We start from the raw sequence: 23988 nt of genomic DNA on the forward strand, positions 1-23988 counted from the left end.
TGATGTCACTGAGGAAGGAGTGTGTGTGTGTGTGTGTGTGTGTGTGTGTGTGTGTGTGTGTGTGTGTGTGTGTGTGTGTGTGTGTGTGTGTGTGTGTGTGTGTGTGTGTGTGTGTGTGTGTGTTATTCTGGGAAGCGATTCCTCACTGTGCACTCATAAGGCTCCCAGGAGAAACTTTAAATACCATCATGTTCTCCGTGACGGAGAGAGGGAAGGAGGGAGAGAGGCAAGGAGGGAGAGAGAGGCCAGATATAAGAGAGATGGATAAAATGTACAGCACTAGAACCTGAATCATCTTTGTGTGTGTGTGAGTGTATGTACAGTACCAAAAGTCAAAAGTTTGGACATACCTACTCATTCAAGGGTTTTTCTTTATTTTTACTATTTTCTACATTGTAAAATAATAGTGAAGACTTCAAAACTATGAAATAACACATATGGAATCATGTAGTAACCAATTTTCTTTTTAAGTTACTATATTTTATAATATATTTTATATTTCAGATTATTCAAAGTAGCCAGTCTTTGCCTTGATGACAGCTTTGCATACTCTTGCAATTCTCTCAACCAGCTTCACCTGGAATGCTTTTCCAGGTGAACAAATGATAGTCACACTAAGCACAAACCGGATGGGATGGCTTATCACTGCAGAATGCAATGGTAGCCATGCTGGTTAAGTGTGCCTTGAATTCTAAATATATCACAGACAGTGTCACCAGCAAAGCACTCCCGCACCACCTCTTAAACGCAAGTAAAACTAAATGCATGCTATTCAACCGATCACTGCCCGCACCTGCTTGCCCATCCAGCATCACTACTCTGGACGGCTCTGACTTAGAATACGTGGACAACTACAAATACCTAGGTGTCTGGTTAGACTGTAAACTCTCCTTCCAGACTCACATTAAGCATCTCCAATCCAAAATTAAATCTAGAATTGGAATCCTATATCGCAACATGGGCTCCTTCACTCATGCTGCCAAACATACCCTCGTAAAACTGACTATCTTACCGATCCTCGACTTCGGTGTCGTCATCTATACAATATCCTCCAAAACTCAACTCAACAAACTGGATGCAGTCTATCACAGTGCCATCCATTTTGTCACCAAAGCCCCATACACTACCCACCATTGTGACCTGTACGCTCTCGTTGGTTGGCCCTCGCTTCATACTCATCGCCAAACCCACTGGCTACAGGTTATCTACAAGTCTCTGCACCCACTCGTAGCACGCACTTCAGCAGGTATATCTCACTGGTCACCCCCAAAGCCAATTCCTCCTTTGGTCGTCTTTCCTTCCAGTTCTCTGCTGCCAATGACTGGAACGAACTGCAAAAATCTCTGAAGCTGGAGACTCATATCTCCCTCACTAGATTTAAGCACCAGCTCTCAGAGCAGCTCACAGAACACTGCACCTGTACATAGCCCATCTGTAAACAGCCCATCTATCTACCTACCTCATCCCCATACAGTATTTATTTATCTTGCTCCTTTGCACCCCAGTATCTCTACTTGCACATTCATCTTCTGCACATCTACCATTCCAGTGTTTAATTGCTATATTGTAATTACTTCGCCACCGTGGCCTATTTATTGCCTTACCTCATTTGCACTCACTGTATATAGACTTTTTGTTTTCTTTTGTTCTACTGTATTATTGACTATCTTTTGTTTATTCCATGTGTAACTCTGTGTTGTTGTATGTGTCGAATTGCTTTGCTTAATCTTGGCCAGGTCGCAGTTGCAAATGAGAACTTGTTCTCAACTATCCTACCTGGTTAAATAAAGGTGAAATAAAAAATAAATAAAACCATCACACCTCCTCCTCCATGCTTCACTGTGGGAACCACACATGCGGAGATCATCCGTTCACCTACTCTGCGTCTCACAAAGACACAGCGGTTGGAACCAAAAATCAAAAAATTTCGACTCATCAGACCAAAGGACAGATTGCCACCTGTCCATTGCTCGTATTTCTTGGCCCAAGCAAGTCTCTTCTTATTGGTGTCCTTTAGTAGTGGTTTCTTTGCAGCAATTCAACCATGAAGGCCTGATTCACACAGTCTCCTCTGAACAGTTGATGTTGAGATGTGTCTGTTACTTTAATTCTGTGAAGCATTTATTTGGGCTACAATTTCTGAAGCTGGTAACTCTAAGGAACTTATCGTCTGCAGCAGAGGGAGGTAACTCTGGATCTTCCTTTCCTGTGGCGGTCCTCATGAGTGCTAGTTTCATCATAGAGCTTCATGGTTTTTGCGACTGCACTTGAAGAAACTTTCAAAGTTCATTAAACTTTCCGAATTGACTAACCTTAATATCTTAAAGTCATCATGGATTGTATTTTCTCTTTGCTTATTTGAGCTGTTCTTGCCATAATGTGGACTTGGTCTTTTACCAAATAGGGCTGTCTATCAGGAATCAAGGTAAGACCCAGATGTAGACACATTGAATTGACAATGGTTTAATATTCCAACAGGGGCAGGCAATAGACAGGTCAAGGCAGGCAGGGGTCAGTAAACCAGAGGTGGGACAACGGTACCGGACGGCAGGCAGACTCAGGGTCAGGGGTAGGCAGAGTGGTCAGGCAGGCGGGTTCAGAGTCAGGACATGCAAGGGTCAAAAACCAGGAGGGCGAGAAAAAGAAAGACTGGGAAAAGCAGGAGCTGATAACAAAAACGCTGGTTGAATTGACAAACAAGACAAAATGGCAATAGACAAACAGAGAACACAGGTATAAATACACAGGGGATAATGGGGAAGATGGGCGACACCTGGAGGGGGGTGGAGACAATCACAAGGACAGAAGATAGTGTCACACCCTGATCTGTGACACTATCTTCTGCATACCACCACTACCTTGTCACAACACAACTGATTGGCTCAAATGCATTAAAAAGGAAAGAAATTCCACAAATTAATTGAAATGCATTTCAGGTGACTACCTCATGAAGCTGGTTGAGAGAATGCCAAGAGTGTGCAAAGCTGTCATCAAGCCAAAGGGTGGCTACTTTGAAGAATATCAAATATAAAATATATTTTGATTTTGATTTTAACACTTTTTGGTTTACTACACGGTTCCATGTGTTATTTCATAGTTTTGAAGTCTTCACTATTATTCTACAATGTAGAAAATAGTCAAAATAAAGAAAAAGCCTTGAATGAGTAGGTGTGCTCAAACTTTTGACTGGTATTGTATGTGCGTGTACTCACCCAGTTGCATGGCAGAGCGGGCCTGGTTAACTGTTTGTTGTCCAGAGCGAAGGCAGTTCTTCAGCTGAGCAGCGGCAGACTGTGGGGAGGAAGGGGGAGGTGAGGGACGAGAGGAGGAGGGGGAGGCTGCCTTACTCCCCTGTCCCGCCCCTCCCACCTGCCCTGAGAGACAGGAGTTCCGCGAACCACCCACCGCAAACGGAGCTCTGCAGAGAGAGAGAGAGAGAGAGAGAGAGAGAGAGAGAGAGAGAGAGAGAGAGGAGAGCCTGAATGGTTCCAATGAGTCCTGTAAGAATAGTGACCATGATACCATTGACATCAGCTCTAGAATACTATCATAACCATAGCTGCTTATCGACTGCCTGTCACACCGAGCTATGCGTTTTAAAGGGTGTGTGAGAGATAGTGTGTGTGAAAGGAGAAAGAGAGAGAGAGAAAGTGTGTGTCTCACCTGGACACGGGTGTGACGTAGTTTCCAGGGAAGACTCCTGAAGCAGCGGTGCGTAGAGAGGTCCCTTTAAACCAGCCGTCCTGACACTTCTCTGTGACACGGTACATCTCTCCTTTCCTCAGCTCCAACTCATCTGCCTTCTGGGGCTTATACGCATACAGGGCCAGGTAGCTGGGATACACAGAGATCATTCATGATAACGGGATGAAAAAATGACTGGTATTCTTTTCAAATGGTCAAACAAATATGTAATAAAATACTCCCACATAAAAAGAGGTTCCGTACAATTGTCTCATGAACTCAAATCCAAATGGCTGGAGTAAAGAACTCAAAGAAAAATGTTGACTTCACTGTCCAAATACTGTTGGGGGGTACTGTATGGCTGGATATATGTTTGATATATGAATGTATAGGTCTGAATACAAGTCTGAAGAATAATAGGAGGGAAGAGTAAACAAGGTCTCCATGCACTGCCTCTGGGTTACTATGGTAACTGGGGGACGTTTTCCCCATAGCAACAGGGCTGGTTGCCAGGTCGGAGATGGAAGTGTCTGACCTCATCAGCGGGACAACCTGCTCTGGATACTATGTGTGTGTGTGTGTGTGTGTGTGTGTGTGTGTGTGTGTTGCCTGCGCCCGGGGAAATATGTAATTAGGTGCGACAGCATCTCTATATTCATCTCAGTTTCCGTATCACCATATAGATAGGACAGCAGCTCAGAGAAAACAGACAGCATTGCTAGTCAACTCATTTACCTCTAGATTTACCAGTTAGTGAACCATGCCTGTGTGATGAGTAAACTGTACTGTAACTTACATGTTGAGTGGTAGTTGGACCTTGGCTTGAGCCAGCAGTTCTGAGGTGACTGAAGCCACTCTGGGAGGAACCAGAACCCCTACTGAGGAGGGAGCGGGACCGGGGGGAGAGTCCTGTATTCGTGCAGCAGCCCTGGGGTCAGAGGAGCTGATGAGGACAGGGTGGGAGATCTCCATACTGTGTCTGTTGTTGAGCTGTGCTGTCCGCTGGGTCACACTCAGAGCTGTGAACGAGTGGCGCTTCTTAGCATTCTTCTTCCCCTCTCCTCCTTTCCTCTCCTCTCCTCCTCTCCTCTCCTCCCCTCGCCTCTGGAGGGCGCCATTGCTGCTTCCTGGAGAGGATGGGTTAGGGGAGGGGCCAGAGGAGCAGGGACCCAATGTGAGGCCGGGGGGCGGGTCAGAGCTGGGGCCAGGGACAGGATTGGGTGTCGGCTTGTCAATCTCCATCAACTGTTTGGCTGTTTCATTTAGCTAGAGTGAGGAGGAGAGGAGAAGAGAGGAGGAGAGGAGAAGAGAGGAGAGAGGAGGAGAGGAGAAGAGAAGAGAGGAGAGAGGAGGAGAAGAGGAGAGAGGAGAGAGGAGAGAGGAGAAGAGAGGAGAGAGGAGGAGAGGAGGAGAGAGGAAGAGAGGAGGAGAGGAGAAGAGAGGAGAGAGGAGGAGAGGAAAAGAGAGGAGAGAGGAGGAGAAGAGAGGAGATGAGGAGAGAAGAGAGGAGAGGAGGAGAGAAGAAAGAGGAGAGAGGAGGAGAGGAGAAGAGATGAGAGAGGAGTAGAGGAGAAGATAAGAAAGAGGAGGAGAGGAGGAGAGAGGAGAGGAGGAGAGGAGGAGAGAGGAGAGGAGAAGAGAGGAGAGAGGAGGAGAGGAGAAGAGAGGAGAGAGGAGGAGAGGAGGAGAGAAGAGAGGAGGAGAGAGGAGGAGAGGAGAAGAGAGGGGAGAGGAGAGGAGAGAGGAGAGAGGAGGAGAGGAGGAGAGATGAGAGAGGAGGAGAGGAGGAGAGAGGAGGAGAGGAGAAGAGAAGAGGGGAGAGAGGAGAAGAGAGGAGAGAGGAGGAGAGGAGAGAGAAGAGAGGAGGAGAGGAGAAGAGAGGAGAGAGGAGAAGAGAGGAGAGAGGAGGAGAGAGGAGAAGAGAGGAGGAGAGGATCTCAGATCTCCTGGCTCTCAGAGCCTGCCTGCTCTTGTTGGCAGAACGTCAAACCAGCCACAAAGGATCACACACACACAAAGACACACACACACAACCACACGCTGCAGCCTTAGGAGTATCTATGTACTCAGTGAAAGAGGAGGAGGAGAGAACAACGTTTGTAATGCAGCTCATATCTGAGAGGATGATAGTAGTCTTGTAGTCTGTTCCTTCTAGTCAGATAATAAACACACTGAATCTGCCCAGCAACAATACTACTCACGCTACCTCACAGACGGATGCTCAGTATCACAGTCACAGGTCCTCTCAGAGCTCACACACACACACACACACACACACACACACACACACACACACACACACACACACACACACACACACATCACACACACACACACACACACACACACACACACACAGAGAGAGACATGTGGGGATCAAACAACTTAATCCCATTCAATCCAATTTTCCCTAACACCTAACTCTAACCTTAACCCCAAAGCCCTGACCCTAAACCTAACCCTAAACCTAACCCTAATTGTAACCCTACACCTAATTGTAACCCTAAACCTAACCCTAAAATAGCCTTTCTCCTTGTGGGGACCGGTAAAATGTCCCCTCTTGTCCAAATGTTCCTTGTTTTACTATCCTTGTGAAGACTTCTGGTCCCCACAAGGGATAGTAAAACCAAAAACACACACACATACACCCACAAATATACACACCACAAAGGTCAATGTCAATGTGACACTAATGCCATTATCAAATCAAATGCAATGGCAATGCAATGCAAAAAGTCTGAGTAGTCATTTGATTAGCTGTTCAGGAGTCTTATGGCTTGAGGGTAGAATATATTTTGGAGCCTCTTGGACCTAGACTTGGCGCTCCGGTACCGCTTGCCATGCAGTAGCAGGGAGAACAGTCTATGACTAGGGTGGCTGGAGTCTTTGACAATTTTTAGAGCCTTCCTCTGACACGGCCTAGTATAGAGGTCCAGGATGGAGGGAAGCTTGACCCCGGTGATGTACAGGGCCGTACGCACTACGCTCTGTGGTGCCTTGCGGTCGGAGGCCGAGCAGTTGCCATACCAGGCAGTGATGCAACCCGTCAGGATGCTCTCGATGGTGCAGATGTAAAACCTTTTGAGGATCTGAGGACCAATGCCAAATCTTTTCAGTCTACTGAGGGGGAATAGGTTATGTCGTGCCCTCTTCACGACTGTCTTGGTGTGCTTGGACCATGTTAGTTTGTTGGTGATGTGGACACCAAGGAACTTGAAGCTCTCAACCTGCCCCACGGTCCTCGGTCCTCCTTTTCCTGTAGTCCAAAAATCAACTCCTTCGTCTTGATCACGTTGAGAGAGAGGTTGTTGTCCTGGCACCACACGGTCAGGTCTCTGACCTCCTCCCTTATAGGCTGTCTCATCGTTGTTGGTGATCAGGCCTACCATTGTTGTGTCATCAGCTAACTTAATGATGGTGTTGGAGTCGTGCCTGGCCATGCAGTCATGAATGAACAGGGAGCACAAGAGGGGACTGAACACGAACCCCTGAGGGGACCCCGTGTTGAGGATCAGCGTGGTGGATGTGTTGTTACCTACCCTTACCACCTGGGGGCGGCCAATCAGGAAGTCCAGGATCCAGTTGCAGAGGGAGGTGGTTAGTCCCAGGGTCCTTAGCTTAGTGGTGAGCTTTGAGGGCACTATTGTGCACTACGCTGAGCTGTAGTCAATGAATAGCATTCTCAAATAGGTGTTCACATAGGGCAGTGTGGAGTGCAATAGAGATTGCATCATCTGTGAATCTGTTGGTGCGGAATGCAAATTGGAGTGGGTCTAGGGTTTTGGGGATAATGGTGTTGATGTGAGCCATGACCAGCCTTTCAAAGCATTTCATGGCTGCAGACGTGAGTGCTACGGGTCGCTAGTTATTTAGGCAGGTTACCTTAGTTGTCTTGGGCACAGGGACTATGGTGGTCTGCTTGAAACATGTTGGTATTACAGACTCAGACAGGGAGAGGTTGAAAATGTCAGTGAAGACACTTGCCAGGTGGTCAGCGCATGCTCGGAGTACACGTTCTGGTAATCCGTCTGGCCCTGTGGCCTGAATGTTTACTTGTTTGAAGGTCTTACTCACATCTGCTGCGGAGAGCGTGATCACATAGTCGTCCGGAACAGCTGATGCTCTCATGTATGTTTCAGTGGTATTTGCCTCAAAGCGAGTATAGAAGTTATTTAGCTCGTCTGGTAGGCTTGTGTCACTGGGCAGCTCTCGGCTGTGCTTCCCTTTGTAGTCTGTAATAGTTTGCAAGCCCTGCCACATCCGACGAGCATCGGAGCCGGTGTAGTACAATTCAATCTTAGTCCTGTATTGCCACTTTGTCTGTTTCGACGGAGGGCATAGCGGGATTTCTTGTAAGCTTCCGGGTTAGTGTCCCACTCCTTGAAAGCGGCAGCTCTACCCTTTAGCTCAGTGCGAATGTTGCCAGTAATCCATGGCTTCTGGTTGGGGTATGTACATACAGTCACTGTGGGGACGACGTCCTCGATGCACTTATTGATAAAGCCAGTGACTGATGGGGTGTACTCCTCAATGCTATCGGAAGAATCCCGGAACATATTCCAGTCTGTGCTAGCAAAGCAGTCCTGCAGTTTAGCATCACTGGTGCTTCCTGCTTTAATTTTTGCTTGTACGCAGGAATCAGGAGGATAGAATTATGGTCAAATTTGCCAAATGAAGTGCGAGGGAGAACTTTGTTGACATCTCTGGGTGTGGAGTAAAGGTGGTCTCTGGATGAGCGTTTTCCTGTTTGCTTATGGCGGTGGTATACAGCTCATTGAGTGCAGTTTTGGTGCCAGCATCGGTCTGTGGTGGTATGTAGACAGCTTAAAAAAATACAGATGAAAACTCTCTAGGTAGATAGAGTATCTCGTGATAAGCTGTAGACCACACTATCTCAGACAAGCAAAACATTGAGACTTCCTTAGATATCGTGCACCAGCTGTTGTGGTACTTTCAGCACGTCCCATTTATTTTCCAGCAATTGAACATTAGCTAGCAGGGCGGAAGGCAAGGGCAGATTAGTCACTCGTCGTCTGATCCTCGCAAAGCACCCTGATCTTATTCCACGAAATCTCAGTTTCCTTCTCCAGAGAATCACAGGGATCTGGGTCTTGTTGGGTGTCTGTAGTATGCATTTTCTTGGTGCCATTTGAAAGGAAATACTGAGGTTTGTGGAAATGTGAAAGGAATGTAGGAGAATATAACACATTAGATCTGGTAAAAGAAAATACAAAGAAAAAAACAACAGTTTTTTTGTTTTGTATCATCATCTTTGAAATGCAAGAGAAAGGCCATAATGTATTATTCCAGCCCAGGTGCAATTTAGATATTGGCCACTAGATGGCAGCAGTGTATGTACAAAGTTTGGAACGGATCCAATGAACCATTGTATTTCTGTTCAAAATGTTGTATCAAGACTGCCCAAATGTGCCTAATTTGTTTATTAATAACTTTTCATGTTCAAAAATGTGCACTCTCCTCAAACAATAGCATGGTATCATTTCATTGTAATAGCTACTGTAAATTGGACAATGTAGTTAGATTAACAAGAATTTAAGCTTTCTGCCAATATCAGATATGTCTATGTCCTGGGAAATGTTCTTGTTACTTACAACCTCATAATCGCATTAGCCCACGTTAGCTCAACCGTCCCACAGGGGACCCACCAATCCTGAAGAAGTTTTAAGAGCCGATAAGACGGCAGCCCCTCCCCTCCGGCGCCATCGTATTTTTCACCATGTTGAACTCAGGGGAGGCCACTGCTACATTAATTTACATCAATATCACCTGCGCTGTTTCCCTCTGTGTGTGTGTGTGTATGCGTGCGTGCGTGTGTGTATAGACTGTAGGAGTGAATCTGTCTCAGTGTGTGACATGTCAGTTTTCCATATTAATAGATATGCTAATCAGAGCCAAAACCATATGGAAATGAGCCTGATAGATTGATCCTGCACTGACGGCATCACACTCAGGGGACCAATAGACACACACACACTCTCTTTCTGAAGGTCAGCTACACACAGACAGACAGTGAATAACTTCATCCAAATATGATGTTTTGCCTCTCGCCATCTCATGCATACTTTCCCACAGTATACACAAAACACCTGAATGTGTCCCTTATCACTGTCTTTACGTGTGTGTGTGTGTGTGTGTGCGTTAGCTCTTCCCTGAGGCAGACCCATCCTCCACCATGTGCTTTTTTGCTCTCTGTGGTCATATTTCATTTGAGTAGTGCTATGCTCACTGTGTGTGTGTGTGTGTGTGTGTGTGTGTGTGTGTGTGTGTGTGTGTGTGTGTGTGTGTGTGTGTGTGTGTGTGTGTGTGTGTGTGGTGCATTAAGTACACTAGATGAGTCTGACACTACAGCTGATGAGCTGATATCTGCACTGCGAAAAGGGCAAGCGAGACACACACACTGTGGCAAGAGTGTCCTCTCCACCCTCACCCACTCCTAAGTCAAACTGCAGTGTGTCTTCTCCACCCTCACCCACTCCTAAGTCAAACTGCAGTGTGATTAAAGGGGTGTGAAGGGTTAATGGCGCAGAGCCACACCACCAGAGGAGAGGAGCCAGGAGGATAGCATAGCAGAGGAGAAGAGAGAGCTCCCACCTCCCTCCCTCAATGCTCCACTCCAGCTGGGACACCCTAATTATGCCCCCCCCAAACCACCTCGTGCAGAGATAACCACACACACACACTCCATGCCGTGTCAAAGTGATGGAAGACCCTTAATTATTGATGTATCTCTATCTAATAAGACCCCCTGTGTGTGTGTGTGTGTGTGTGTGTGTGTGTGAGAGAGTGAGTTGTTACCTCTACATAGAGGATGGGGAAGATCCCGATCTTATCTCCCAGCATGCCCTCTGCCCAGTTGTCATCCACTCGTCTGATCACTGTCAAAACCTCATCCTATTAAACAGACAGGAAGTTTTTTAAGGACACCAGGAATTCTCTCTCTCTCTCTCTCTCTCTCTCTCTCTCTCTCTCTCTCTCTCTCTCACTCTCTCTCTCTCTCTCTCGCTCTCTCTCTCTCTCTCTCTCTCTCTCTCTCTCTCTCTCTCCTAATGAATTTCAGCCCATCCTTCCATTCAGACATTTAGCTAGGGAACTGCAGCTGTGATTCTGTGTGTGTCTGTGTGTGTGGAAAGAACTGTGTGTCTGTGTCTTTCTGTCCTTTGACTTGGCCCACTTTCCCCAGATCCATCCTGAGAGAGTGTGTGAACCCAGACCAGGTGCTGCTGAGGAACACACACACACGCACGCACGCACACACACACACACACACACACACACACACACACACAGAATGATAGAGAGAACAAGAGATGCTGCATTCTCCAGTGTACTTAGCTGGATGAGTGTGTGTAACAGCATGAACAAATTATGAGCTTTAAAGAGGAGAGGAGCGGAGGGAATACAAATCACTGTTTATCACAAACACTGTGCTGGGAAAGGGGGAGAGAGAGAGAGAGAGAGAGAGAGGGTCTCTGCTCTCTCTCTTCCTCTCTCTCTCCCACACACGAGGAGAATAACTATATTCAGATAGAGGTAGAAAGACAGACAGAGGAGAAGGTAGAGTGAGTAGATAAACACAAACCATTCAGTGGTCTATCATAGATGCATACACAGTGGATTACAGCGACTTAGCGTGTGTGTGTGCATGTGTGTGTGTACCTTTGAGAATGCCAGGCAGTCTTTGTCCTGGTCTTTGTCTTTCACTTCAAAGTCATACAGGGCCTTTCCTGTTGGTGGAGTTTGGCTCAGCGGCCGTAACAACACGATGTAACTAGCTGGAAGGAAACCGTGACAACCGTTCAGCTCCCCGTGGTACCAGTTGTCGTCGACTTTACGTCGCAGGATGATAATGTCACCTTTAGCGAACTGCAGGTCTCCGGGTTCCTTCCCCTCGTAGGAGTAGAGAGCCTTCCCACAGGGCAGGGCTGGGACACTCTGGAGGAGAGAGGAGAGAGATGTTAGACCTTCCCACAGGGCAGGGCAGGGACACTCTGGAGGAGAGAGGAGAGAGACGTTAGACCTTCCCACAGGGCAGGGCAGGGACACTCTGGAGGAGAGAGATGTTAGACCTTCCCACAGGGCAGGGCAGGGACACTCTGGAGGAGAGAGGAGAGAGACGTTAGACCTTCCCACAGGGCAGGGCAGGGACACTCTGGAGGAGAGAGACGTTAGACCTTCCCACAGGGCAGGGCAGGGACACTCTGGAGGAGAGAGGAGAGAGACGTTAGACCTTCCCACAGGGCAGGGCAGGGACACTCTGGAGGAGAGAGGAGAGAGACGTTAGACCTTCCCACAGGGCAGGGCTGGGACACTCTGGAGGAGAGGAGAGAGACGTTAGACCTTCCCACAGGGCAGGGCAGGGACACTCTGGAGGAGAGGGACGTTAGACCTTCCCACAGGGCAGGGCAGGGACACTCTGGAGGAGAGAGGAGAGAGACGTTAGACCTTCCCACAGGGCAGGGCTGGGACACTCTGGAGGAGAGGAGAGAGACGTTAGACCTTCCCACAGGGCAGGGCAGGGACACTCTGGAGGAGAGTGGAGAGAGAAGTTAGACCTTCCCACAGGGCAGGGCAGGGACACTCTGGAGGAGAGGAGAGAGACGTTAGACCTTCCCACAGGGCAGGGCAGGGACACTCTGGAGGAGAGGAGAGAGACGTTAGACCTTCCCACAGGGCAGGGCAGGGACACTCTGGAGGAGAGGAGAGAGACGTTAGACCTTCCCACAGGGCAGGGCAGGGACACTCTGGAGGAGAGAGGAGAGAGACGTTAGACATTCCCACAGGGCAGGGCTGGGACACTCTGGAGGAGAGGAGAGAGACGTTAGACCTTCCCACAGGGCAGGGCTGGGACACTCTGGAGGAGAGGAGAGAGACGTTAGACCTTCCCACAGGGCAGGGCCGGGAGAGGAGAGAGAGAGACAGGTTAGATCAAGAAATACTTAAGGAAGTTAGAACCTGTACTCAGTGCCTATGTCAACAACACAATTCCAAGTCTGCCTGTCCACACTGGGAAGAACCAATACTGTCAGTCTCTTGGCAGATTTGGGTTATGTTGTTGTTGATGTAAGTAAGCAGGAAGTCACCCTGCTGTATGTTCATGGCATGCTGTTCGTCTCCAGTGGTCGTGTGAGGTCAACTCGATGTAAGGCATGTCAGCATGTATCTCCAGCCCTGCCCTGAGAGCAGACAGACAGACAGACAGACAGACAGACAGACAGACAGACACAGCCTGAGGCTCTAACTGATCTGACAGCAGCCTGACACTCCAGGCCCAGAACACAACACACAGAGCTGATGCAAGGCCAGGAAATGCACCTATATCTCTGTGTACTGTGTATACGTGTGCTCTCTCTCCTTCTCCCTCTCCCCCACTGTCCTGCCACTGACATGAACACCACACAGAAAGTCAGATGACAGAAGAAAGGGAAAGAGGGAAAGAGAGGCGGGGAGAGGGGGAGAGAGAAAGAGAAAGGCAATGACAGATGAGAAGAGAGGGAGGGTAGTACTCTTCCATTCTGCGGCTCATTACACACACATCATGAAGCTCTAATGTGCAACACATTCTCCTGCATTATATCATTACATTAGCTCTGCTCTAACACACACACACACACACTAATACACACACACACACACCACACACACCACACCACACACACACACACACACACACACACACACACACACACACACACACACACTAATACACACACACTAATACACAGTGTTGGGACATTCCTGCCTCTAAGCAGAATGTTGTTATGGCCTCACTCACACACAAGTGCTTAAAATTTTACGAAAAAGTCATTTAAACTGTAGCTGGTAAGGGTTAGATTGTAGAATAACGATAACATGCAAACACGTCTTACTTGCTGACAGTGTGTGTGTGTGTGTATGTGTGTGTGTGTGTGTGTGTGTGTGTGTGTGTGTGTGTGTGTGGTGTGTGGTGTGTGTGTGGTGTGTGGTGTGGTGTGTGTGGTGTGGTGTGTGTGGTGTGTGTGTGTGTGTGGTGTGTGTGTGTGTGTGTGTGTGTGTGTGTGTAATGGTATAGTAAAACCAGAGTTCAGTCTATTAATCTTCATTAATTCTTTATTGAGTACCTGCAGTCAGCTACAGTCAGTCAGTTACAAAGCTAAAGTACTGATACTGAACCAGTCAGTCAGCTACCAAGCTAAAGTACTGCTACTGAACCAGTCAGTCAGCTACAAAGCTAAAGTACTGCTACTGAACCAGTCAGTCAGCTACAAAGCTAAGTACTGATACTGAACCAGTGAGTCAGCTACCAAGCTAAAGTACTGCTACTGAACCAGTCAGTCAGCTGCAAAGCTAAAGTACTGCTACTGAACCAGGCAGTCAGTTACAAAGCTAAAGTACTGCTACTGAACCAGTCAGTCAGCTGCAAAGCTAAAGTACTGCTACTGAACCAGTCAGTCAGCTACAAAGCTAAAGTACTGCTACTGAACCAGTCAGTCAGCTACAAAGCGAAAGTATTGATACTGAACCAGTCAGTCAGCTACTAAGCTAAAGTACTGCTACTGAACCAGTCAGTCAGCTACAAAGCGAAAGTATTGATACTGAACCAGTCAGTCAGCTACTAAGCTAAAGTACTGCTACTGAACCAGTCAGTCAGCTGCAAAGCTAAAGTACTGCTACTGAACCAGTCAGTCAGCTACAAAGCGAAAGTATTGATACTGAACCAGTCAGTCAGCTACTAAGCTAAAGTACTGCTACTGAACCAGTCAGTCAGCTACTAAGCTAAAGTACTGCTACTGAACCAGTCAGTCAGCTACTAAGCTAAATTACTGCTACTGAACCAGTCAGTCAGCTACAAAGCGAAAGTATTGATACTGAACCAGTCAGTCAGTTACAAAGCTAAAGTACTGCTACTGAACCAGTCAGTCAGCTACTAAGCTAAAGTACTGCTACTGAACCAGTCAGTCAGCTACAAAGCGAAAGTATTGATACTGAACCAGTCAGTCAGTTACAAAGCTAAAGTACTGCTACTGAACCAGTCAGTCAGCTACCAAGCTAAACTGTGTGACACCAGCCCCCACCCCCGGAAACACACACACACACACACACACACACACACACACACACACACACACACACGCACACGCAGACACACACACACACACTCCTCTCCCTGTCCTCCTGGGCTTTCAGGAGAAACCCACCATTACTGATCCCCACTGGGCTCACACACCTCTAATTACTGCACCACAGGAGAGAGAGAGGGCTGGTGTGTGTGTATGTGTGTGTGTCAGGACAGCCTAGTCCCCCTATGCAGCAGTGAGATCCCATCTGCTCCTGTGTCTGTCTGTCTGTTGGCTAGCAGTTTTCTTCTTCTCTCTCCCTTCTCTTCCTCTATCCCTCCCTCCCTTCTCTTCCTCTATCCCTCCCTCTCTTCTCTTCCTCTATCCCTCCCTCTCTTCTCTTCCTCTATCCCTCCCTCTCTTCTCTTCCTCTATCCCTCCCTCTCTTCTCTTCCTCTATCCCTCCCTCTCTTCTCTTCCTCTATCCCTCCCTCTCTTCTCTTCCTCTATCCCTCCCTCTCTTCTCTTCCTCTATCCCTCCCTCTCTTCTCTTCCTCTATCCCTCCCTCTCTTCTCTTCCTCTATCCCTCCCTCTCTTCTCTTCCTCTATCCCTCCCTCTCTTCTCTTTCTCTATCCCTCCCTCTCTTCTCTTCCTCTATCCCTCCCTCCCTTCTCTTCCTCTATCCCTCCCTCTCTTCTCTTTCTCTCTTCCTCCCTCTCGATTGTCTCCCTCTCCCCTCTCCTTCTCTTCTCAGTAATAAATAATTTTTGTCCTTGGAGGGGCACTGGGCCGTTACGTTACCTCTCTGCTACAGCTACTGGAGAATTAGTGTGTGTGTGTGTGTGTGTGTGTGTGTGTGTGTGTGTGTGTGTGTGTGTGTGTGTGTGTGTGTGTGTGTGTGTGTGTGTGTGTGTGTGTGTGTGTGTGTGTGTGTGTGTGTAGACCTCCAGTAATAGCATAGTAAATCTGTAACTATATTCCTGTTCCGAGAGCAGCATTCCATCAACCCTGCTGTTTCTGAAGGAGATCACGTACGGCTGCCCTAACACTGAGTCTGTCCCTAACACATGAACTTCATTCAGACATACACATACCAACCAATGTTTCGGGACATCAAATCGAATTATTTAACACAATGGGCCTTAGAATAGGCTGTTGTTTCATCCCGTTGTTTGTCAGCAGCTAACTCAGTATGTCTGGCCAGAGACAAACTATAGGCCTGTTCAGATCTCAGAAGATATTCAATTTGCTACTACACAGTAGCTAACAGTAGAGATTGTATTGGCTGCTATAGCTAACAGAAGAGATGTTATGGGTTGTTAACTAACAGAGGAGATTATATTGGGTGCTACTTAACAGAAGATATGCTATTGGCTGAGTTAATTGGCAGATCTTCTCAGCTCTAGCTCTCAGTGGTAACAAAGTGTTAAGTTAACCAGAGCAGCTAAATATACATCCTGTCTGTTCATCACACTACTGTCTCACAGAGGAGGGAGTTCTGCTTTTATTTAGGAAGAGTGTGAATTCACAGTCATCTCTAGTCCCTCCACTCTTTCTCCTCTCTCTACTCCTAACATATGTTAACACATGTTAGAAATCTGATCAGAATAGGAGGAACAGGAACCATGTGTGGCCAGAGGGTATGGAGTCATCAGGTTAAGACTTTGTCTAGTGGTGTTATGGTATCTGATGTGAGCTTGCTAGCTAATGAGTGCTTGCCTGCATGCCCATCTTGGAAGTAGTGTCACCCTCAACCAACCACTGCCATATTATAGTGATGTTATTATAGTGATGTTATTATAGTGATGCTATTATAGTGATGCTATTATAGTCATGCTATTATAGTGATGCTATTATAGTGATGCTATTATAGTGATGCTATTATAGTGATGTTATTATAGTGATGTTATTATAGTGATGTTATTATAGTGATGTTATTATAGTAATGTTATTATAGTGATGCTATTATAGTGATGCTATTATAGTAATGTTATTATAGTGATGCTATTATAGTGATGCTATTATAGTCATGTTATTATAGTGATGCTATTATAGTGATGCTATTATAGTGATGCTATTATAGTGATGTTATTATAGTGATGCTATTATAGTGATGCTATTATAGTCATGTTATTATAGTGATGTTATTATAGTCATGGTATTATAGTCATGGTATTATAGTGATGTTATTATAGTGACGGTATTATAGTAATGTTATTATAGTGATGTTATTATATTAATGTTATTATAGTCATGTTATTATAGTGGTGTTATTATAGTCATGTCATTATAGTCATGTTATTATAGTCATGTTATTATAGTGATGTTACAGTGATTATGATACCCCCTCTCCTCTAGTTGTTAGGACAATGGGATTCTGACTGTCACCCAGAGCTCGTTGTCATCATTTTACCTGGCTGGGTTATGTTGCACATATTTACATGTACATTAAGACATACATACCCTGTCTGTTCCTGCAATTAGACCTCATTAGCATTCCCTGAGCTGAGTGTGTGTGTACTTTCAGAGGTGACCTCATGGCAAAGGAATCTAGGCCTACATTCCATGAAGTGCAGAGTGTTGTGTGTGTGTGTGGTGTGTGTCTGTGTGTCAGTTAGTAAGTGATGGATGTTGTAAAGTGGTGTTGTGTTTCCCCTTTCTTTCCCAGCGTGCAGAATGTTAGTCCATGTTGCCAAGGCAGCCAGTGTCTATGGTGGAAGACCAGGGGTGCAGGTGTATGTGAAGGGGGGGGAGGGGGGGGGGGGGGGGGGGTAATGAATAATAGATGGCAAGTGGATCAATAACGCAGTGAATCACTGAGACAGACTAACGGGGGGAGAGTGTGTGTGTGTTTCTTTTAGACCATTTTTTAGATAGTTTCTCCAGTAACTTTATATGTCTACTCTCCATTGAACTAGGCTTTGACTGAGATATGCCGCTCCAACCCCCCCACCCCCCCTACACAGACACACACCAGGGATCCTCCCTGGAACAGCAGTTGATCCATCTCAGACTTGTCTTCACCTTGTCATCCCTCCCCTCCTCTATCCCTCCATCCCTGCCTCGCTCCTCTCTATCCATCTCATAACATTTTCCTTCTTAGCTTAGCGTTGTGGCCATCTCTTTCTCCCTGTCTCCCTTTCCTACCTCCTCATACCATATGGTAACAGCTAGTTCAGAGCCAAAGACGGACACACTTTTTAAAAACTTTGAATCTGAATTACTGGCTTTCAACTGTGCAGTTAGTGTAATGTTAGAGAGAGGGAGAAAGTTTGTGTGTGTGTGTGTGTGTGTGTGTGTGTGTGTGTGTGTGTGTGTGTGTGTGTGAGCCACCTCTGGCAAGCCTCCAGACGTCGGTGTCCTAGCTTCGTAAGTGTGTAAGTGTGTGTTTACGTGTGTGTGTTCAGCCTTCTCCAAATCCCTAACAGATTACTCTCACATGGTCAAAACAATAAACAGTTGTGGAGTATATTTTAGGAAAAGGTTTGACTTCCTGCGTGTCCATAGAGAGTCAACATAACAGTATCACACCAAAGGACATGGCTCAGTAGTGTGTGCGTATTAAACTCTTATTAAACTGTGGGATAAAGGGATGGATGGGGGAAGGACAAGGACGAGAGGAGGAGATTTAAATAAAGGGAGATTAGTGAAAGGCAAAGCTTGATTAAAGTTTCTTTCTATCCTCTCTCCCTCTCCCCAGTAGGAAACTGAGGCAGAAAACCAACACACACATCTACAGAGAGTATCTATTGTTCCTCCATTCTCCCGGCTCTGCTGGGCTCAGCCCATTGGCTCTCCTGCTCAGGGGAAAACCTGCCACTGAGACACTGGCTGAGATCACTACAGAGCCATTATTCACTCGCTGTCATGGAATCTGGGAATAGAGAACAACACACACACACACCGTGTGTTAAGGAGAGACTAATCTCCTTTCTAATAGAAACCTCATTAGCACAGTTCTGTCCCTCCGAGCCATCCACTCTGACCCACCGTGCTGCCCCAGAGTCAGTAGTCCGCCATAGATACAGACCGAGAGTGTGTTAGAGTGGACGGGCAGGTAGGACGTAACAGACTGCAGGGTTCTGGGTTCATATCAACTCTATTAAACCTGCTCCTCTTTGATAATCACTCAGCTAATGACTGTCTAAGAGAGAGAGGAGAGAGTCATTTCTGTATTCCCACTCCCAGGCTGCTATATCTCCTGTCTCTCTCCATAGGAAATATAGAAATATATTGTGGAAAAAAGAAGGGAGGGACACAGTAGTAGATAGAAGGTGCTCTTTGGCAAAGGGGTTAATTGGTTATCAAGAAAACAATGACGACCAACCCAGCCAGCTACAGAAGGTTCTGGGAACCATATGTTTCTTAGACATTATGGACAGTATGTGTATATAATATGTAGTCTACCTGAAGAATATGTGGATAGAATATGTAGTATTTCTGAAGAATACATGGATTGAATATGTAGCATATCTGAAGAATACGTGGATAGAATATGTAGTATATCTGAAGAATACGTGGATAGAATATGTAGTATACCTGAAGAATATGTGGATAGAATATGTAGTATATCTGAAGAATACGTGGATAGAATATGTAGTATACCTGAAGAATACGTGGATAGAATATGTAGTATATCTGAAGAATACGTGGATAGAATATGTAGTATATCTGAAGAATACGTGGATAGAATATGTAGTATATCTGAAGAATACGTGGATAGAATATGTAGTATATCTGAAGAATACGTGGATAGAATATGTAGTATATCTGAAGAATACGTGGATAGAATATGTAGTATATCTGAAGAATACATGGATTGAATATGTAGTATACCTGAAGAATACGTGGATAGAATATGTAGTATATCTGAAGAATACGTGGATAGAATATGTAGTATATCTGAAGAATATGTGGATAGAATATGTAGTATACCTGAAGAATACGTGGATAGAATATGTAGTATATCTGAAGAATACGTGGATAGAATATGTAGTATACCTGAAGAATACGTGGATAGAATATGTAGTATACCTGGAGAATACGTGGATAGAATATGTAGCATATCTGAAGAATACGTTGATAGAATATGTAGTATATCTGAAGAATACGTGGATAGAATATGTAGTATAACTGAAGAATACGTGGATAGAATATGTAGTATATCTGAAGAATACGTGGATAGAATATGTAGTATATCTGAAGAATACGTGGATAGAATATGTAGTATATCTGAAGAATACGTGGATAGAATATGTAGTATACCTGAAGAATACGTGGATAGAATATGTAGTATATCTGAAGAATACGTGGATAGAATATGTAGTATACCTGGAGAATACGTGGATAGAATATGTAGCATATCTGAAGAATACGTTGATAGAATATGTAGTATATCTGAAGAATACGTGGATAGAATATGTAGTATAACTGAAGAATACGTGGATAGAATATGTAGTATATCTGAAGAATACGTGGATAGAATATGTAGTATATCTGAAGAATACGTGGATAGAATATGTAGTATATCTGAAGAATACGTGGATAGAATATGTAGTATACCTGAAGAATACGTGGATAGAATATGTAGTATACCTGAAGAATACGTGGATAGAATATGTAGTATATCTGAAGAATACGTGGATAGAATATGTAGTATATCTGAAGAATACGTGGATAGAATATGTAGTATATCTGAAGAATACGTGGATAGAATATGTAGTATATCTGAAGAATACGTGGATAGAATATGTAGTATATCTGAAGAATACGTGGATAGAATATGTAGTATATCTGAAGAATACGTGGATAGAATATGTAGTATATCTGAAGAATACGTGGATAGAATATGTAGTATATCTGAAGAATACGTGGATAGAATATGTAGTATATCTGAAGAATACGTGGATAGAATATGTAGTATATCTGAAGAATACGTGGATAGAATATGTAGTATATCTGAAGAATACGTAGGATCATAGAATAGTATATGTACAGCAATAGTTTAATAAAATGGCCTTGATTAGAAAACACATGAAGTGGGTAAAACAGTCTAAAACAGGGTAAAATATGTCTATGTACATACAGCAGCTGCCTCTAAGGTGCAGGGTTGAGTAACTGGGTGGAGGCCTGCTAGTGAAAGTGACTAAGTTCAGGGCAGGGCACTGGGTGGAGGCCAGCTAGTGAAAGTGACTAAGTTCAGGGCAGGATACTGGGTGGAGGCCTGCTAGTGAAAGTGACTAAGTTCAGGGCAGGGCACTGGGTGGAGGCCAGCTAGTGAAAGTGACTAAGTTCAGGGCAGGATACTGGGTGGAGGCCTGCTAGTGAAAGTGACTAAGTTCAGGGCAGGGCACTGGGTGGAGGCCAGCTAGTGAAAGTGACTAAGTTCAGGGCAGGATACTGGGTGGAGGCCAGCTAGTGAAAGTGACTAAGTTCAGGGCAGGGCACTAGGTGGAGGCCAGCTAGTGAAAGTGACTAAGTTCAGGGCAGGATACTGTGTGGAGGCCTGCTAGTGAAAGTGACTAAGTTCAGGGCAGGATACTGGGTGGAGGCCAGCTAGTGAAAGTGACTAGGTTCAGGGCAGGATACTGGGTGGAGGCCTGCTAGTGAAAGTGACTAAGTTCAGGGCAGGATACTGGGTGGAGGCCTGCTAGTGAAAGTGACTAAGTTCAGGGCAGGATACTGGGTGGAGGCCAGCTAGTGATGGCTATTTAACAGTCTGATTGCCTTGAGATAGAAGCTGTTTTTCAGTCTCTCGGTACAATCTTTGATGCACCTGTACTGACCTCGCCTTCTGGATGATAGCGGGGTGAACAGGCCGTGGCTCGGGTGGCTGAGGTCCTTGATGATCTTCTTGGCCTTCCTGTGACACCGGGTGCTGTAGATGTCCTGGAGGGCAGGCAGTGTGGCCCTGGGGAAGTCTTATTGAAACATTCCGTGAACGTTTTTTCATGACTGGCCTGTGAGGATCAGGTTACAGTGGATCACGGTTCTACAGAGACATCTCTCCCTCCCGCAGAGGGGGGAGGTACAGAGGGATTGATGGGGGGGTTATGACACCTCACGCCCATTGTAAATCTTAAGGCTGCAGACAAATCCTTTTTCCTTTAGGGTTTGGGACTGGAATGCCTGTGTGGGCCTTATGGAGAATCTACCTCAGAACTGTAACATGCAGTAAATAGACTTTGGGACATTATGTTCCATCAGCCAAAATGTTGGTAACAATGATAGATGGAGTATGAAAATGAATGTCGATTTTGTTATGTTATTACCTTGCCTTGTAACTAGCCACGCCCCAGGGAACCCAGAGAGGGTGTCATAAAGACGGGAATGCCCCTGGGGTATAAAACATGCAAGTTAACAATTTACATCGTAGACGAGGTTTATGACTAGTCGTGACCCCGAAATGCAACACGAGGAAGAGGACAAAGGGAACCTCTTAACAATCAATGCTATGATTGAGTACTGTATCTAAGAAGGTGAATTCAAGAAGGACCAAGCGGTTATTCTCTTCAAGTCATCGGTAGCCTACACAGCCCTCCTACACAAGCTGGGAGCGTCAACACGGCTGATTAGCCTCCTAAGAAGACCACTCTCACAGAACGGGTGCACGGAAACAGACAACCAAGAGAAAGGACATTTTGACATTGTGTGGACAATCAGACTTACACCTGATAATGAAGGAGACGCGGTTATCGAAAGAACAGGGTGTCGGCCAAACCTATCCCACTAAGCGGAACTCGGCCCACGAAGAGATACCCAACGGAGACCTTCAACAAGTAAATACATGCATTATAGTTCTGACCCATAAGAGCGGCAGTTCGTGGCAAGGTCTCTCTCTCTCTCTCTCTCAGACCAGGGTCTGTGCAGATTTACGAATTATGCGATGCTCAGAATGACCGATGAGAAAATTAATTGATTAGTGACTGCTTCGAAATCGATATTCTGGTATTCTTTGAGTTAGTTTGGGAAACGGTAACTCATTAAAGAAACTTTTCCCGTGGTGCCCCAGGTTACTGAGTTAATGGTTACCAGATTAATTTAATCACGTAATTATAAACGTAGTTAATTATTTGATAAATAGCATTAACGACAACAATGTATAGTTTTGTATATATATGTATATATGTATATGTATATATGTATATGTATATGTTTTTTGGAAAGCTTTCTTAATGTTCTGACAACATGCCTTTAAATATAACCATGAGCAAACCTGCAGAGAGGATTATGCTGAAGTACTAAAATTTCCAAAGAATGTCGTTTGTTAACGTTCTCATAATGTTGCGAGACCATTACTTTAAATAGAACTACGAGGAAACCTGTAGGAAACGTTATGTTGAATTATTGAAATTCCCACAGAAGAACATTGTTTCTTAACATTTTCAGAACTATTTTAGAACATTCCCAATGTCAAACCAGTCGGAGGACATTCCTAGAACATTACCAAAAATGTAATTAAATGCAACCATGTTTGAACTTTTAGGAAAAGTTACAGTATGTTAAAAGTAATCAATAATGTTATTTTATGTTCCTTAAATGTGTTGATAATGTTCCAAAGCCAATAATCTATCCTGCACCATTCCCAGGGCGTTGTGGGAAGGCTGTATGCTGAATAACCATATAAGAATCACGCTCTCACCAAGCACTAAGAAAAATGTGTTTCTCACAATGTTATGTCGATAACAGCTCATTTTTATTTCCCCCCTACCCAATCAAACCACTACCAGACAGTCAAAGCAAACTTCTTGCTTGAGAAATTGTTCTTTACTTAAAAGCTATTTTTGTTTTTTTGACCAATTTAACTGAAAACAATCACAGTAAGGTAATTACAGTGAAAGTATTCACACACATTTGCTATGACACTCCAAATTGATCTCAGGTCCATCCAATTACCTTTGATCATCCTAGAGATGTCATTACAACTTCATTGGAGTCCATTTGTGGCCAATTCAACTGTTTGGACATGTTTTAGAAAGAAACACCTGTCTATATAAGGTCCCACAGTTGACAGTCCATGTCAGAGCAGAAACGATACCATGAAGTCCAAGGAACTGTCTGTAGATCTCTGAGATATAATTGTGATGAGGCATATATTTGGGGAAGAGTAAAACAAAATATTTCTAGAGTGTTGAAAGTTTCCAAAAGCCCAGTGGTCTCCATCATCAGAAAATTGAAAAGATATAGCACTACCCAGACTGCCTAGAGCTGTCCCTCCCAACAAACTGAGCAACCGGGCAAGAAGGACC

The 23988-nt window shown here is 45.2% G+C and overlaps 1 protein-coding gene across 1 annotated transcript in view; it reads right to left on the minus strand.

The window, feature by feature from the left end:
• The window catches only part of LOC110504409 (E3 ubiquitin-protein ligase SH3RF3-like), a 73771-nt gene that overhangs the window by 12948 nt on the left and 36835 nt on the right, over positions 1-23988 (minus strand). Inside the window, exons 2-6 of the mRNA XM_036974886.1 lie at positions 11362-11637; positions 10501-10596; positions 4481-4950; positions 3664-3834; positions 3213-3418 (exon numbers count right to left, since the gene is read on the minus strand). Of these exons, the coding sequence (XP_036830781.1) occupies positions 3213-3418; positions 3664-3834; positions 4481-4950; positions 10501-10596; positions 11362-11637 (1219 nt within the window). The remainder of the gene's footprint in view (positions 1-3212; positions 3419-3663; positions 3835-4480; positions 4951-10500; positions 10597-11361; positions 11638-23988) is intronic.

The sequence above is a fragment of the Oncorhynchus mykiss genome, chromosome 3, assembly GCF_013265735.2.
Source record: "Oncorhynchus mykiss isolate Arlee chromosome 3, USDA_OmykA_1.1, whole genome shotgun sequence".
NCBI classification, from domain to species: domain Eukaryota; kingdom Metazoa; phylum Chordata; class Actinopteri; order Salmoniformes; family Salmonidae; genus Oncorhynchus; species Oncorhynchus mykiss.